This window comes from Phlebotomus argentipes, unplaced genomic scaffold, assembly GCF_947086385.1.
Source record: "Phlebotomus argentipes unplaced genomic scaffold, Phlebotomus argentipes genome assembly contig_5, whole genome shotgun sequence".
In the NCBI taxonomy this organism is placed as follows: Eukaryota; Metazoa; Arthropoda; class Insecta; order Diptera; family Psychodidae; genus Phlebotomus; species Phlebotomus argentipes.
In genome coordinates, this window is record NW_026776165.1 from 8,815,984 (window position 1) to 8,833,549 (window position 17,566).

The 17,566-nt window shown below is 38.7% G+C and overlaps 4 protein-coding genes across 4 annotated transcripts; 3 read left to right on the plus strand and 1 right to left on the minus strand.

The window, feature by feature from the left end:
* Positions 1 to 47: 47 nt before the first annotated feature.
* Positions 48 to 662, minus strand: LOC132265526 (cytochrome b-c1 complex subunit 8). The gene is made up of 2 exons (XM_059766225.1): positions 560 to 662; positions 48 to 394 (listed from the first exon to the last, which is right to left on the minus strand). Exon 2 carries the CDS (start codon positions 369 to 371, stop codon positions 123 to 125), a length of 249 nt encoding a protein of 82 aa, XP_059622208.1. The 5' UTR covers positions 372 to 394; positions 560 to 662; the 3' UTR covers positions 48 to 122.
* A 22-nt stretch (positions 663 to 684) lies between these two features.
* LOC132265524 (large ribosomal subunit protein uL23m) lies at positions 685 to 1,325 on the plus strand. Its single transcript, XM_059766222.1, has 2 exons — positions 685 to 1,022; positions 1,079 to 1,325. Exons 1-2 carry the CDS (start codon positions 729 to 731, stop codon positions 1,235 to 1,237), a joined length of 453 nt encoding a protein of 150 aa, XP_059622205.1. The 5' UTR covers positions 685 to 728; the 3' UTR covers positions 1,238 to 1,325.
* Positions 1,326 to 1,412: 87 nt separating this feature from the next.
* On the plus strand, positions 1,413 to 3,976 carry LOC132265522 (polyglutamylase complex subunit TTLL1-like). The gene is made up of 4 exons (XM_059766220.1): positions 1,413 to 1,527; positions 1,588 to 1,922; positions 2,015 to 2,801; positions 3,253 to 3,976. The coding sequence occupies exons 1-4, from the start codon at positions 1,475 to 1,477 to the stop codon at positions 3,383 to 3,385; spliced, it is 1,308 nt and encodes a 435-aa protein (XP_059622203.1). The 5' UTR covers positions 1,413 to 1,474; the 3' UTR covers positions 3,386 to 3,976.
* A 3,142-nt stretch (positions 3,977 to 7,118) lies between these two features.
* LOC132255952 (mucin-5AC-like) lies at positions 7,119 to 16,579 on the plus strand. The gene is made up of 3 exons (XM_059752126.1): positions 7,119 to 7,178; positions 13,824 to 15,614; positions 16,169 to 16,579. Exons 1-3 carry the CDS (start codon positions 7,119 to 7,121, stop codon positions 16,577 to 16,579), a joined length of 2,262 nt encoding a protein of 753 aa, XP_059608109.1.
* The last annotated feature ends 987 nt before the right edge of the window (positions 16,580 to 17,566 follow it).

Consider the following 17,566-nt stretch of genomic DNA (forward strand, 5'->3'; position numbering starts at 1 on the left):
GTCACCCGCTCACTGCTCTGCGCGCACCTGGCGGAATTTCATCGCAAACACTCTTGTCCGGGAAGAAAAAATTTATTTTTCAACACCTTCTACTATAATTTAGCTTTTTATATGTAGTTTTCCTATTCATCATTCGCGTAATCAGCAGGATTCTTGCGATTGATCTGCGTGTGCATCGTCTCCACGTAATCGTACACCAAATATCCAATGATGAATGGCGGCAGAACACGGAAGATGTTTGAGCGAATCCTCCGCAGCGTATTGGGGACACCGTTGCTTATCACACCGGCGAATGCCCTCTGCTCGAATGGGGAGAGTTTGTACGTGACAATGCCATGCACTTTCGCCAATTCTCCAAAGTGCTTTCCCATCTTTTGGCCGCGCTTCTGGTCGCCTGAAAATCCAAACAAGATTACATAATCCAATTTCCAAGCAGAAATTCAACGTAACATCACAATTATCACTTTATCAGTTGAACGAGGGATTGTTTTACATGTTTTGATCCAATTTCTCGGCCAAATTGCGTTGCAAATTTAAGAAAATTGGGAAATTTACTCACCTTTCCGTAAATTTTCACTGACAGCCCGACAATATGACCTTCAGTGCTGCCAACTGAGGATGTCAAAAAGGCCTATGATTCGAATAGCCTGCGCACGTTCTGCGGGCGGCTGTCAAAACAAGAAATCCCCAAAGAATCGCGCTAATCTTACTTTTCCTGCTCAAAAAGTATGTCGACGCGGTGGTATCCAATTTATCAGAGAGGCAATCCTCAGTTGAGAGTCTTCCTGCCCAATTTCTGGATGAAAATTGTGCGACCTGAACTCAAACAGCCGAAGAATGTCGTCCAATTTTCCTGCTCTCTGGAAATGACCAAACACGATATCCGGAATTACCTGGAGAAGATCTACAAAATCCCAGTTGTGGACGTGAGGACAAGAATAGCAATGGGGAAGACCAGTGAGGATCCCGACTTTGGCTTCGTGAAGAAAGCTGAGGATCAGAGACTTGTTTATGTGACTTTGGTAAGGCATTTTTCTTCCCTTGTTCACCAAGATTTTAACTAATTGTGCTCTTCCAGCCAAAAGACATGACCTTCGAGTTCCCGAATATCTTCCCGGAAGAGAAGAAGGACAAGTTGAAGGAGGAAAAGTCCCTGGATGAGGCCAAGAATAATCACAAGAAGTTCCTGGAGAGAAACAAATCGCGGCCTTCTGTTCCTGGATGGTATTCAATTTAGGCGCGAATCGCTTTAGAATCTTCATCAAATCATAGTAGTTTTTCAATAAACATTCAGTCAAGTTGTGATTAAGGCAAAGAATTTTTGTGGTGTCCAGAAAAATACTTAACATGCGGGGGTAGCAAAGAAGAAGGTAAAATTGGTGGCTCTTGAGGTTGTCTGGACAACTAAAGGATTGTTTTCTCTCTATCGATTCTCCCCAATTAACTTTTGTCACTGCAAAAATATCCCACGACAATGGCTCATGATTCTAAACGTGTCACCACAAATCTGGCCACGATGTACGGCAGGTGAGTAGATTCCCATCATCATCCTCAAGAGTCTCTGCAAGAGGATTTGCTTGTGCACAGAATCGCGCCGTCCGGGAATCACGAGAAGATCAAAATCTACTTCTGCACGGATCTGGACAAGTCGGTGCTGATCAACAACTTCGAGAAGCGCGGCTGGGTGCAAGTGGCGGCCGATGATGACTGGAACTTCTACTGGGCAGGAACGCAGACGTGTCGCAACATCTTCAGCGTGGACAGCGGCTACAGGATGCACGACAACCAGATCATCAACCACTTCCCCAATCACTACGAGCTGTCGCGCAAGGATTTGCTTGTGAAGAACATCAAGAGGTACCGGAAGGATCTGGAGCGCGACGGAAGTCCGTTGGCTGAGAAGACGGAAACCAATCAAACAGGTTTGCATGAAATGTTTCATGTGTGTTGCGCGTTTCACGCAATTGAATACAGTTTGTAATCTATCAACTCAACGTATCTTTTCCATTCTCAGGCGGAACGAAGTATCTCTACTTGGACTTCATTCCCGTTACCTTCGTCCTTCCGGCCGACTACAACATGTTCGTGGAGGAGTACAGGAAGAATCCGTCCAGCACGTGGATCATGAAGCCGTGCGGCAAGTCGCAAGGTGCCGGAATATTCCTCATCAACAAACTGTCGAAGCTGAAGAAGTGGTCACGCGAGGCTAAGACGGCCTTCCATCCGCAGATCGGCAAGGAGAGTTACGTGATCTCGCGCTACATCGACAATCCACTGCTGATCGGTGGCAAGAAGTTCGATCTCCGCCTCTACGTGCTCGTCACGTCTTTCCGCCCACTGAAGGCGTACCAGTTCAAGTTGGGCTTCTGCCGCTTCTGCACCGTGAAGTACGACACGAGTGTCACGGAGCTGGACAACATGTACGTGCATCTGACGAACGTGAGCGTGCAGAAGCACGGCGGCGAGTACAACAATCTGCACGGCGGCAAGTGGAGTGTGCAGAATCTAAGGCTGTACTTGGAGGGCACGCGCGGCAAGGAGGTGACGGACAAGCTGTTCGGCTCCATCACGTGGCTGATCGTGCACTCACTGCGCGCCGTGTCGCCCGTGATGGCCAGCGACAGGCATTGCTTCGAGTGCTACGGATACGACATCATCATCGACAACACGCTGAAGCCTTGGCTGGTGGAGGTCAACGCGTCGCCTTCGCTCACCTCCACGACAGTCAACGACAGGATCCTCAAATACAAGCTGATCGACAACATCCTGTCCGTGGTTCTGCCGCCCGATGGAATTCCAGAGTGAGTGTTTTTTGCAGTCTTCTTGGCTTTGCAATCTCGGAAGATTCTTGCTTCAAAGGGAAGATAAAATGGCAATCTGTCCAAATAATTCTTACCATACGACATAATATAATAGAATTGAATGTCCAAAGTGTCCAAGAGTTTATGCTGTTTAATCTTATAGAACAAGTGATTTACTTCACTTGATTGCTTCTTGATTTATTTAATTGCTTAGAAAAGCAAGAGTTTTTGTGCAAAAAGTTTATAGATGAATTTAAGTCAGTGAAACCGACTTTCTTTGGTATATAATAACATATTGGCAGATTTTTGTTTTCAGATAAAAGCGTAATATAACTTTTTAAATTGTCACAAGTGAAATTTGCAGATTACTATCATTCTCTTTGCCACTCTGTTCTCTTTATGAATGCTGCTGCATTGCCTTATTGTTCATATTTCCATATAAATTTTTCAGTGTGCGCTGGAATAAAATACCCAATCAAGAGGCTTTGGGAAACTTCGAATTGCTGCTGGACGAGGAAATTGCCGCTCAAGATGAAAATTCGTCAATTGTGAGCAAGAAGCACAACGGAAATCGCTGGAAATGACCTTAAAGTCACTCTGTGTGCGAGATCTTCATGCATTTACTTTTACCGAAGCACTTAAATATTCAATAGTTATGTCGGCAAAGAAGCATCAATCATCAGCTGATCATCAATCACGCGCGCAGGAGGATCACTTATAATGCACTCTCACGCCTAATGACTAAGTGGATATGGGAAAATTGCAATATATTGCGAGTGAATAGTTTGGATTGTCAATGGTCGTGTTGACGCTTGTGTTCGTGTGTGAATGTGCACGCGCGCGAAAGGAGTTCTGCAACTTTGCAATTTTCTTTATGTGCTTTTTTTACCTGCCTCTCCTTCAGCTGGGGAGTTTTTCACGAGCGGAGAGGGAGAGTGAGCGACAAGCCAAGGCAATGAACGAGGAAAGTCTCCTCAGACGCGGTGGACTTCTGAGCACTCTTGAGAGACACCTCAACAGTGTTGGGCGATTTATTACCTTCATTTAATTGTTAACATGGTTAGAAATGCTTTTCTTTACACACGATATTGTTACATGCATCCGAAATCATTAGGAAAACATCATTTTCATAACTGAAAAATGTAGGAATACAAAATAAAGCCTGTGAATGTTAAAAATACAGATTAAGCTTTAAATTAAAGTCTTTGAATGTTCTGATTGTTGAGCATATAAATCAATATTGTAGGTAAATTTTTGCTTATTTTTCACTTCAGAATCTTTAAAGTGATTTTCTTTAAAAGGGCATTTTTTGCAATAAAAATTGAAAAATGTCTGAAATGCAGGATGAATTTTTTACCACGAAAAAGCACAACTCTTTTTAGGAGACATACAATGTATTTTGTGTGCTGAAAAAGGAGGAAAAAAAAGTGGCGGAGGCTCGGGAAGGGGAGGAGGAGACAGTGAAAAAGTTGCACAGTTCACTTACCGTTTCGCGAAGTGAATTTTTACCATCCACGCTGAGTTTTGAGGCAGGCATTGAAGTCTTTCGCGCGCCGCATGTGATTCAGTTCAGTTGAAACTGTGCGGACAGTCGGTTGGGCAACTTGAGCCGCAACTTCTTTCGTGCCTTCTCTTCCACCTATTCCTTTAGTCCAATAGTTGTGTGCTATTATAGTTATTACACCTTTGATCGCATTAAGTGAGTGGTGCTGTGAGTGGAATTTTATATTTGGTGGGCACGAGGAGAAGAAAAAAAGAAATGTTGTGAGAGAGAGAAAAAGAAAGTAAATCGATTTTTATGTTTATATGAGAGAAGAGAGGAGGAGGAGGAAAGAAAAAGGGTCCAAAAAGAGCTGGCCGAAAAGGCGTTACGGGAAAAAAAAATTCAGCTGAGAAAGTGAACATTATGGATTTATTCTAAATTTTCCACTAAAAAGACTCTCGAAAAGTGGTAGAGATTGTAAGCGCCAAAAAGGAAGATTGGAAAAGCTGTAGGTAAAAGAGTGGATTTGTGATCACAAGAGGCCGAGAGCAATGTGGATTATATTGTGAAATTGAGAGGAAAATCCAGTGGAAACTTCGAGTGCTGTGATATGAGAGTTCAGCGACACTGCATGACCACATTTGTCCAGCGTGGAGTAATTGAGAGGAAGTGAAGCAAATTGCACAGTGTCTAAAGCACCATCATTGAGATCATCAGCGTTGTTTAATCTCAAGGTGAGACTTTCATAAGCATTCATCATTTCCCAGCATTAAATGATCATTTCATGCGATTTCTCGATCATTCCATCTGATTTAACAATTATTTCACGATGTAATAAGACAAGCGGGTGTCTTTTGAACATTTTTCATCAATTCAAATCCGTTAAGATATGAATTTAATATGATGTATTTTCAATTTTTGCATTCATTGTCAGCAAGAGTGAAAGACATATGAAAAGGTGGCGGTTTGATGAGGTATTTGTCTGGTGGTGGAATTTAGGAGAGTTTTGGGCAGAGAATTTGTAGTTAAATAAGTCAATATTGATGTTACAAATTATTGAATTTGGAAAAGGAAGACACTGAAAAAGTATTATAAATCGTGTTTGTTGCATTTTATACTGAATTATTAGTAGAACAATTAACACAAATTGATCCTTTAGTACATTTTCACTGGAAATTCTTGGAATTAACAACAAATTATCTTGCCTATCCATTAACCTCTAAAAATTGAAAGTTGTTCTTAATTAATTCTCATATTCTAAAGATTGCAATACTGATTGAAAAACCGCCAAAACTGACCCGCTCTTCACCTACAAACATGTGTATATATGTATATATTTTGCACGAAGCACATGAAAAAAAGAGCGTGCGAAGGCGCGTAAAAAATACTATCGAAAGTAGGAAATTCAGTTATACACATAGGCGATGGGTGTTTTATGGACTCTGACTATGGTTCCGGCTATTGAACCATCGAATTAAAGGAGAGGAAAAAATGTTCCGTTTCTTTTCACCAATGTTTTTATTATTTAATATATAAAATTTTGTTGAAAAAAAAACTCTTGCCGCACGAAAGACGGATAAAAAGTGATCTCTTATGCCTGTTTTTCACGTAAAAAGAATGTTGGATAGCAAATTATATTATGGTTTTGTTTGATATAATGTTATAAATGCGGAGAAAAGGGTATAATTTTTTTCTGTCACATAATTTATGCTTGCAGGCAAACATTTTGCCATAGTGCCTTGTCTGCTCTTGTTTCACATAAGCATTGTCAAGCACATTCGATCAAATTATTCTATAAAGAGAAATAAATCGGGCAACAATTGATACGGATTCAATTGAAAATGGTGTGTTATTAATTTGTGAAAGCGAAATTGGCATAATAATTGCACTTAACATCATACAAAATACATTTAAGCATATAATTTATATGGTAATATATTCCAATGGTGAAGTGATGGTGCTGAAGAGGAAATGTGTGTGAGCTCATGAAAGCTCTGATGGCGAAAAGTTTTTTGAGATCTCTCACATGAGTGAAAGAGAAAATGAGAGGCGTTGAAACGTCCTTAAGCTCTCATATTATACAGATTATTAATGAGGTGAATTCTCAAATTTTGACGCACATTTCTATTTACTTCAATAAACTTTCAACACTTGGTGCTCATTAGAAAGGAAAATCACATATTGCAGAATATAATTTATGTCTGTGTGTGGAATTGCTTCATTGGCAAAGTGGAATTTTTCTATAACAATTTGCCATTGAAGAATTTAGACTGAAAATGTTTGAATGTGAGCAATATTTAGAGTAGAGTAACGGAGAAGAAAAAGTATGTCTTATTTCAGAGTTCCTTATTTGCACTGAACATCAGTTTGTCTAATTGTGATGATAGTAAAATGTAGCAAAACCACACACTAAACATGCTCATTAAAGAAAGCGTGCGCAATATAAAGTAAACACACCATTAAGTACATCGCTAATTGTTTGTATAATGAAGGGATTCTCGGTGAATCTTGTTCAGTGTTTCTCTTCATTCAACTTCCTCGATTCACTTTTGTCTGGCACGTGAGACAAACGCGAGTGTGTTGCAAGAATGCTAAATGGCATTTGAGCAATTCGTGCATGATAATGGTAAAATGGTAAATCCTCCAGTTGTTGCATGATCTTCACAGTTGATCTTGAGGTTTTGTGTGTGCATTTGTCTATTTTCTCCATGGCTAAGATTGTGTGAGATTCCCGCCACGTGCCAACAATTGAATCATGATTGTTCTCCTCGACATTGATTCACATTAATTCATGCGTTTGCTTTTCACGTCTATTTCTAGGTGAACATTACACCATGAGACTGATCCACCTCCTACTGGTCGTTGCACTCCTCAGTCTCGTCCGGATTGTCAATGTGAGTGGCATTTTATTTCACCTGTGATTTTATCACCAATCACCAAAAACTATCGGGAAATTTGCATATATTTGTCATTCAACTAAAAACTTTCCTATTTCAACATCAACACTTTTTTTTCTTCCTAGAGTTTTACTCTATTTCTGTGGCAAAATGCATTTTATGTAAGACAGATGTGAACGAATGGGGGAAAAAGTCTCGGCTACACTTAGAATAACTCTTAATTGGCTATAAAAATAGCCCAGAGTAAGACAAATTAAATAATGTTAATCTGGTTTCTATTTCGTGCAGTGATTTGCATTATGTATTTACAGTGAAAACGCTTGTTTTCGCTGTTTAAAAGTAAAATGTATGTGTTAGCAAAAATGTTTATAATCATTAGAAAATTATGATTATGATTATTTTGAGAATATTCGTAAATTCCAGAGTTGCAGATTTTTAATCGTTTTGTATGGAGTGTTTTTGTGTGAGTTCTTTTAGATAAACAAACACATCAAATGATACTTAAAATGTATGCGTTTCAGGTTCTCCTTTCTATTTACAAGCAAGATATCATTGACGTTTCATTGCTCACATGAATAGCAGCGCGATGTGTAATTTTATCATGATAATATACCTAATTTGGACATATAAAACTTTCTTCCACATCTTTCTTTTCCACCCATTAAAGACAATCAAGAGGGCTAAATTTGTGATTTTTCGCTCAATTTTCTCCCGAGTCATGAGAGATGTGTGTCAAATGTGAAATTGAACTGAAAAAAGATCTACTTACGCAAAGGCAGATGAGATGTGGCGAGGAATGGAGAAGAAAATGCCTTAGTTAGTTTCATTAAAGAGATGTTGTAAAATGGAAATTATGCAGAAAGAGGCAAGATTATTACAGTAATTTGTCACAGCTTTTTCACTTTTCGTGTGAAGAAACACCAAATTTTGGGAATATCTTTTTTCCGTTGTTGTTCATTGCGATGAGCTTTTGACTTGTGTTTTAGAGATTAGTATTTGTATACTCGTTGAGAGCCTGTGTTAATCCGGTTCCACGGGTAAAAGCGAAAGTATGGAGCCTTAATGATTAAATCAGTTTGAATCACAATCACGTCATTGTGCAGTTTTCACTCCACAATATATACACGCATGTAGAATAGGAAGAATTATATGGTTTGCAGTAGACGACAAAAGGTGACATGGAAGATTACACATTCCACTGTTATTACCAAAAAATAGAGCACAGTTCATGAGGTGACAAAGTCATTTTGTTCTCTAAATCCTAAACTAATAATACGTGCAAACGTGAGGATATTAATTTGTGAGCTGAGATGTTGATTGTGTGGAATTACACCAAGAAAAGGGGAAATTTCACAATGAAGCACTCAACATTATGGGATCTCAGCTAGACAACCTTTCGATCGTGCTGCAATTATTTCCACTCATTTTGTATGTACGCAAAATACGTCTTCTTTCATCTCTTGTACTTGCAAGACATGAACACGTTGTGTATTTTAATGCATTCGACATAATGCGTATTCTGCAGATAGTAATAATCACTATTGTTGCTTGCTCTCTGGCATTTTCATACACATTTTCTCGGATGTTCATAGCAAATGTACATACAAAAAAAGAGAGCAAATACCTTAATAATCTTGCAGTAATATAAATTGTATCATTTTTTCTATACTGATGATTATATAATTTGAAATTTACCAGCATGGAATATAAATGACAAAAGTGTCCAATATATGAAAATAATAAATGCGTTACATATCACTATTTCGAAATGAATATCGGCAGATTGTTATGAATTTGTGGATCATGTAGCATTTTAGTTGTGGAAAGACAATAGAAAAGTTCACTTTTATTTCAATGTTAGCTTTATCGCGCACCTTAATCAAGTGTGTTTCTTGGATTAAAGCATGTATGAAATTTATGATTTATGAATGACAATATCCAAGAGAAAATTGTCAACTAAAGTGAAGGGAAAATGAATTTAAAACAATTAATCTTGTTGACTATGCGACGTGTTTTTGAGGAGTTTCAAAAGAAGAAAGTAATCACTCAAATGCGAGTTTCTTTTCTTCTTGAAACTTTAGTGTACAGAACAAAATTTATATCACAATATATTGTAGATATTCTGCTCTGGACTTCATAAGATCGATGAGGTAACATAACGCAAAATTTCTGTATTTATCCGTGTCCGTGTTACTACAATGATATTGCATGCCGGCAAGAGAGTGTGTTCGATTACAGTCCAAATTAACCAATTCATCTGTTACAATTACATCGGATTTCAAAGAAAATTTGATCATTTCTAACGCAATTTTTCTTGCTTTCGATTAGAGTATAATTCACCTTTTTCGTGTTATTACTCGTCAATTGCAATGAAATGTTATGAAAAAGTTAAACTGTGTCTTGAATCAGAATGTCATTAACTAATAGGCAAAATATGTGAATATACGTGTCTTTCATTCAATCCACCAGTGAAATGAAAAGATACAAATATTTATTTGTTTATTTGAAAATACTTTCATTGTACAATAATTGAGTTCTTCAATGCAATGAAGTTGATGGTTTTCTCTTTGAAAAGAAAAAGAATATGAAATTGAAAAGAAAAGCCGTTGAGCTTCAGTGAAAATGATGAATGTTGAGCGTTTTATAAATAAAAATACATCAATGTCGCTTTAATTGCTACTTATTTGTAGATTTGGCAGTTTATGCATGGCGAAGACTCTTAATTTAAGATCGTGTTGAATGTGAAATGAAAGCAGTGAGAATTTCTAAATAAAATATTGCAATCATTCAAGTGCAAAATACTTAATGGAAAAATGTATTTATCGCTAATATTTCTTGCTAATTAAACAAATTTTTTACTCCAAAATTAATTACCCTAAATTGCAGCAATGTTTGCTATGTAGGAATATGCAGAGAAATTTTTCGTCAAATCGTGAAATATGGAAAAATTCGTATGAATACAAATGGTGAGAAGGAGAAAAAAAGGAGCAGAAAATGCTTGTCTTGATATATATGTTAAAAAGAATGCGGCAACCCAAAAATGAAAGTTAATTTGTGCTCGCGTTGGATTTTTATGTAATTCTGCAAACACCCAGAAGAAATAAGAGCATTGAAAATGATAAAAGTCACAAGAAATTAAAGAGCAAGGTGACTCCGTTTCTCAATGATTATGGACAAGAAGGATTGCATTAATAGGAGTCAACCTTTTTTGTGAATGTTGATTTGACGTTGTCCGGAATCTTGATGGCATTTAAAGTTTAAGAAGTGCTGAAGTTGATCATTTCGAGATCGACCGGTTTATCATGCAATAAATTGAGTTCCGTGATTATATTTTTTTACTATTTGGAACACTTTTTTGTAGAATCATTCAACAGGACAAAGAACCAAAGACTCTCAATTGCCTCACAATCACACTTTCGCATATTCACTTGGTTATATTAATTGCTGAATAAGCCCAACAATAAAAGAACAGACAAGTGAAAACAAGGTCGTTTGAGTGTTTTATAAAAAATTATTCACTATGCGCTCAAGTATTAAATATATGTACATGATCTTGGGTGATTTTGGTCTCCGACTAATCAACATTTTACTCACTTTACAATCTCTTATGTACATATTTTGCCTGGTTTGCTGCAAAGTAAATTGCAATACGATCTCGTTCGTTCATAATAGAGGAATGAAAAAAAACAATAACGACTTGAATGGAATCGTGTGCAAATTGGATCAAATCATTTGAACAGCCGCGAAAATGAACTCTGTTATATGCGTTCAAGTGCTGCGAATAAAAAAAAAAGTGCGCCTCTAAGACTTGAAGGCATATTTTCTCTCGCCGTCACACGGAAAACATGAAATTTTACGGAAAATAAATTTCCTGATGTACCACTTTTGCACAATAATTTCACTTTTATCCACACTCATTGAGATCCAAGTGACAGTCATGGAAATAATTATTAATTCACGCTATTTCGCTGTGACATGCCCAAATATCAAACGGGTTCAAACACTTGGAGAATTACGCAAGATGATTTTGTGTGTGCGGAGGAGAAAAAAAACCTCTCGATCTTGTGCGACAGTTGAGTTATTGAAAGAGTATGCTTTCGTGTGGATGAGGTTAATCAGGGTATGAAAATTACACATCTCAATTCTCCTGATGGTTAATATCAGTTATAATGAGTACAAATTATGGAATTATACGAGTGTATTTATAAACCTTCCCTCAACTGTCGATGGCGAGTCTTTTGACTGGATGAAGTGATCTTACAATTTAATTACGCTGCTCAATGTGCTCCAGATACCGGTTTCACGAGTCTCTCGCACTCTCCATTTCATTTGCAGCTCTTGTTCTTTTTACGCGCGAGATATAATATTTACAAAATGGGAAAAGAAAGTGGGTGATAACACTTTGTCCGCAGTCAATGATCGCGAAATTGTATACAATGCATTACGGGGAGTTTCTTTGATTTATCATTTCTATCTATGGCTTCAAAAATGTCTTATTATCAGTAAAAGATTCTATTATTACTTGAAAGTGTTATTTATTAATTGAAACGAAGTGCATACAAAGAAGAATAAAAGGTACCGAAAAAGAAGGAAAGCACTGAATTTTTGATATTCTTCCCAAGTATTACCTAAAACACCCACAAGATAATATTTTAAAAAGTGATTTGATCGACAGTTGAGTTTTTTCTAATATTTTCCACTATTTTCGTACTGTGGTACAACGCTTTGTTATCGTAATTATTCATTTCTTCTTCTAAAAGTTCTTTAAATGAATTTCTTTCTTGTTGATGATTTTTATTAATTCCTTTTAATCCGAATGGAGTATCTTAACACTCGATTTTATGGCATTATTTATTAAGAGATCCGGATTAGCTGGGCGTTAAGCCAGTTTTTTTGACATGTGAGGAAACCACAAAGAATGTCGAAGGAATGCCTTGTCATCGTCACACTCAAAGTCTTTTCATCCTGATGCACTGGAGGTGTAATGAAATTACCTAAAGCCGATAATACAGTGCTTCTCTGCTGCGGTTTTGCAGCACTTTCTTCTTGTGTCCGCGAAAGAAACAAAAAAAAAGAAGAGATAAAAACCACGCGAGAAATAAAACCATTAAGTGAAATGAGATGGCAAAGTCTCGTGTCTTTTTCTCGGAAATTGCTGAAAGTTTCACGGCGACTCACCACAGAAGGACAATGTTAATCAAAATTAATTCGTCACAAAAAGTGTGTTCATGAAAGTGAATGTGTGGGAGTAATCAAAAATATATATGTAGTTTGAGATTGTCCCACGATTGAAGATGAAATTGTGGGCCGAAATTAGAGATGAGCCGTAAAACATGTGTGTGTATTTTTGACAAAATCCGTGATTAATGTGTGAATTTTCAAAACTATAATGACTATCGGATTCCCTCAAATGCCAACAGAAAGTACAAATGATGAGCACTAAAGGGAGAAAAGGTTCATTTCCAAGAAGATAGCCAGATTAAAATCAATGAGAAATTTCAAGGTGTTAAATTAATATTGCTTTTCATGTCCAAATTTTGGTTTACCTCTAATATGTTGTTTCTTTTGCTTTTCCTCATTACTTCATCGCAATACAAAGAGTTGAATACATTACGATATACGATCAGTTTGTGCTCCACACGCACCTCGCGATCAGTTTTACTTTCTACCGTCTTCGCGACTTCTTCTTTTTCATGACTAATCGCTTTTCTGCAACGTTACATTGAGACTTACACCTCGATGGACTCCGCGGTGATTACGTGCCTCAGCGATTAGGTGTTTGCAGTTAACCTGCACGATTTTTTTCAACATGACCAGAGAGAGAAAAAAAAGATTGGAAAGAAGTTATGAAATTGATAATGAGTGCCACTTTTTCTACCTGTACAAGCTTCTGAATGATCGCACGACTTGTTACTTTATAATGCTGTGCTTTATTTGAAGATGAGGCATTATTGCGCTTATTAATGAAGAAGTGCGAAAATGCAGCAAATGAAAAAAATGTGGCGCGGAAAAACATGATTTAGGAGGAGATTATTTCGTGGCATGCGAAAAACGATCAATCAGTAAAGTCGATGGCGAAGAACATTTTCAACATTATGCAACACTTGATGGAAGACATCCAAAAGTCTGATTTATTGAGTTCTCCTCATTAATACCTCGAATCTGCACTTTCGGTAGTTTTGCTGATGCATAATGAAGGTTGTATTGTAATTGAACATGTGGAAAAAACAACGAGGAAGTTGGTGAAATTGTGCGGATATTTTAGTATATTTTAAAAACTCTTTAATGTGTTTCTTCAATAATTTCCATGTCGATGACTTGAGAGTGCGTTTTTCGGGTGAAAAAGAAAAACCACCCGAAAAAGCACATTAGCTGAAAACAACAGCCAATTTACAATTGAAATCCACTGTAATTTCATCCAATTGAACTTTCTTCTTTTCTGCCTTAATGATTGCGATGTATGTCTTGTGTTTTTTCGGTCATTTTCCCTTTCTTCGCCATTGTACTCTTTCTTTCTCCCTTTGTCGTCAAAAGTTGACCATTTTCTTGTGACAATTTGACAAAAAAGAATAAAAAATACATTTTTGACGCATTGCATTTTTTAAATTTCTGACTGAATGCTATTTTGTGGTGTCTTTGCAGTCACAGCAGCGAAGATCATTGCACAGTAGCTGGGATGAATTCGACGGAGACGAGGATCCTGTTTACATTCCAGAGTACGAAGATGAGGATGTGTATGAGAAAGTGGTGGATATCAGAGCTGTTCGTGGATATTCGCCAACAGCAAAATTTACAAAGAAGAGTGACGAAGCCAAAGTGTCGGAAGACAAAGAGAATCGAACGAGTGCAGGAGTGAAAGTGAGAGGCAGAAGTCGGTTTCAGCCCTCATCGCCGAGATCTGAGACAACAACGACAAGAGGCACTGACACCACATCCAAAGTGTCTAAGTACACGCGACAGCGACAAGTCAATACACCCAGGCGACCTTACACAACAACACAGAAGCCACGAAACTCGCCAGCGAGCACACCAGACAGTCAGTACAGCTGGCGAAAGGACATTGTTTATGGGAAGAATGACGAGGATCAGAAGAATCCGCCGAGAAGATATGAATCTCGCAATAGAACAATGACGAAAATTCTGTCCGAAGTCACACCGCGAGGAGAGTCAGACAGTCCACCGGCGAGAACAACTCAGGACTTCACAACGAAGATCAGTAGCAGGACGAGGGATCCGAAGAAGAGTTCTGAGACGAAAGAGGAGAAGCGCAGATATAATCCTGTGCAGAGAGAGAGTCGCAGAGGAAGAATAATCACGACGACAGAATCAACAGCAACGACAGCGGTCAAATTTGTGCCAACGACAACAACACGACCAACAACAACGACACAAGAAGTTCCGTCGACGACTGCAAAGAAGATTGTCAACTACCCGACAACAACGTCATTGCCAACGACAAGACTTCTTATCACGACTAAACTGCCAACAACGACAACAAAACTCTTTACAAGGCCTGCAATTGTCACAAAAGCATCGACAACGACTACAGAGACTCCATCCAAAGTGAGCAGCTTCACGAGAGTGTCTCTAGAGAGTGCAGCAGATCAGTCGAAGCCAGAATCAACCAAGGAGTCCACAAGATCCTCACCGCCTTCGCGAGGCAATGCATACTCGTTTTCGAAGTACTCGCCAAACTCATCGGCATCAGATGACAGTGACGAAGAGGAGAACTATCCGGAGCACTTCAAGAAGATGCTGAGGCAGATGCAGGAGAAGGAGAAGGGCGCATCAGTGGTTTCGACCACGGAAAAGCCCCGCCGAGTGGAACCAACGAGACCGCGATTCATTCCGCGCGAGAGGCCAACGCCATCGACAACTTCAACGTCCACCAGCAGTGGATTGGGGACGAAAGTGAAATATGGTGGCAGAGACAATGCAGATTTGCCGCTTAAACAGGCGAAACGTGTGAAATTACTGGAGAATTTTAAGTCGGCAAATGATGGTGATAATTCGATACCTCACACTTTTCCCACCACTTCAACCACAACAACTCAAGAGACGCCGAGTTTCGTGCCGGCGCCGAAGAGATCAAAAGTTGTTGTGCAGGAGAGCTACTCAAAGATAAGCACTCAGAGTTCTGTCGAGAGGCGAAAACCAGCCAAGGCGAAGGACACGCAATCCGATTGGCGATCGCACATGCGAAAGCCACCATCGACAGTGGTTCCAGTGACGTCAACGACACCCAGCACAACTCATGACATTCCCGTGACCACGGCGAAATACGTGCAGAGCTTCAAGAGTCACTTCAATCCTTTCCCGAAGGATTTTGATGACTTCGGCACATTCTCGCAGCAATTCAGCGGGCGAACGACGTCCGAGCCGCAGCATCAAAATGCAATTCAGGGGAATTATGTAAATTTCCACCTTCCCACAGTGAGTATAGATAGAGTTTCAACTTTCATTTGTGATCTCGATCGCACCATGATCTTTCCCATGCAAATTATATAGTGGTCCATATATTTTAACGACAATTTTTATTTCTCGCTTTTTATACCGCAAGCTTTTTTTTTCTTATATATTGGTTTGGGGTTAGGAATGTCCAAATATCTATTCGGTCGTGTGAATATCATAAAATATTTATTGCGATTGCATACAAGAGAGATAACATCAAAATACGGATGAAAATGGCAGATGCGAAAGATGATATTTAAATGAGGAATATAGTTATGAGTATTTATTTTTTTTAGTATTTTGGTGTAGAAAGAATTCCTTTCATCACAATTTTGTGATTCAGTTCTTTGATCTTACCTGGTTTAATTGTGAATTTTGCAGATATTCCTTCAGTTTTGAATTTCAGATTAACCAACTATTACAGAATCATATATAATTTAGTACACTCTTTATTTTTATAGTAGTCTAATGCCACACCATCCCCTATTTTATGACTTTGATTGGACAATTTGTAATCTGTGATGGTGCATTTTCAGGTGTCGTACTCCTCGTCAACCGTATCGTCGCAACTACCAACGACGACATCACGCTACAGCTCGCGCTACCGGAACATTTACAGGGCTCCAGCGAGCTCCTTCGTGTCCCAGAGGCACGGTCCGTCGGCAGCCATTGGCCATCCCGTTTACATTCCCACAATTCCATCCATACGCACCACCCATTCCACAACACAACAACCGGTACGTTTTCTCTATGTGACTGGCTCTAAAAATGCCGCTGTACACTCTCTAATGAAGTATTTGCATAAGTTGCGACAGCGCGTAATGGTCACGGTGGTCAAGGCGTTTGCTGACGCCTCCGCCACGGATAAGGCGCTTTTTGGCAGCGGCGCCGCTAAAGCCAAGGTCACCTTTGGTGATCGCAAGATAAAGAAAGCCAAACATTGGTGAAATTTATATGAAATTACTATTATCCAATTGAACCTCTCTTTCTGTCTTCTCTCCTTATGTTTGACCAAAAAGCGAATGGCATCATCATCCAATTAATTGACAAAAACGCATAATATGAATTTTCTCCCAAAGAAAAAGAAAAAAATGGGAGAAGCGACAGAAGACGAAAGTATAAATGCTCATTTAAAATTCATTTTCATTCTCATACACATTGGACTTCATCATTCACCTTCTTCTCTCTGTCATTTCCCCTATTTTTTACATACCGACTTTTCTCTACCTCTGATATTTTCTCTCTTTCTCTCTCTCTCTCTCTCTTTCTGATTCCTTTTCACACCCACACACAGAGTTTGTTATCCCACCTCACAATCACCTGTTTTTTTGTTGTTGTTGTTAGTTTTGTTATTAGCTGTGCAAACTTTGAGGTATATTCGCATACGAAACAGTACCTTCTATGCAAATAAGTAGTTGAATACACCAAATCACAATTTTAGTTCATAAGTAAATGGTTCAATTTAGTTAGAGAGACACTTAGAAGAGTTTTGAGTGCTCCTTTTACTAGTTGCTCACCTCACGCAATCTCAAAAGATATTAGTATAGGTAATCTTGAGATTATTTGCACAGTGTTTCTTAGCGTGTGTTTGTGTTGTTTTTCATTAAGTTTTTTTTTGTTGTTGAGACTTTTGTTGTGTGGGAAAAGTAAAGAAAATCCTTTTTGTGTGCTCTCTTTTTTCTCTCTGCAAAGGTATTTCAGTGGGAATGGTCTATAATTCATCCACCGGTGAGGATCAACGATTTGCATAGCGAACCGCAGTGGAGCCTGTTTTCCAGTCCCCTCCCGACTCATCGGTGGAACGCGGGTGGACCGTTTAGGGATGGTTATTTCTTTATATGAATCATCTACTCCTGTTTCATGTGCGTAGTCGCACAAATGTTGCTCTTGAGATGCTCTCTCCTTTGCCAAAAAAAAGATAAGAAAGACAGACG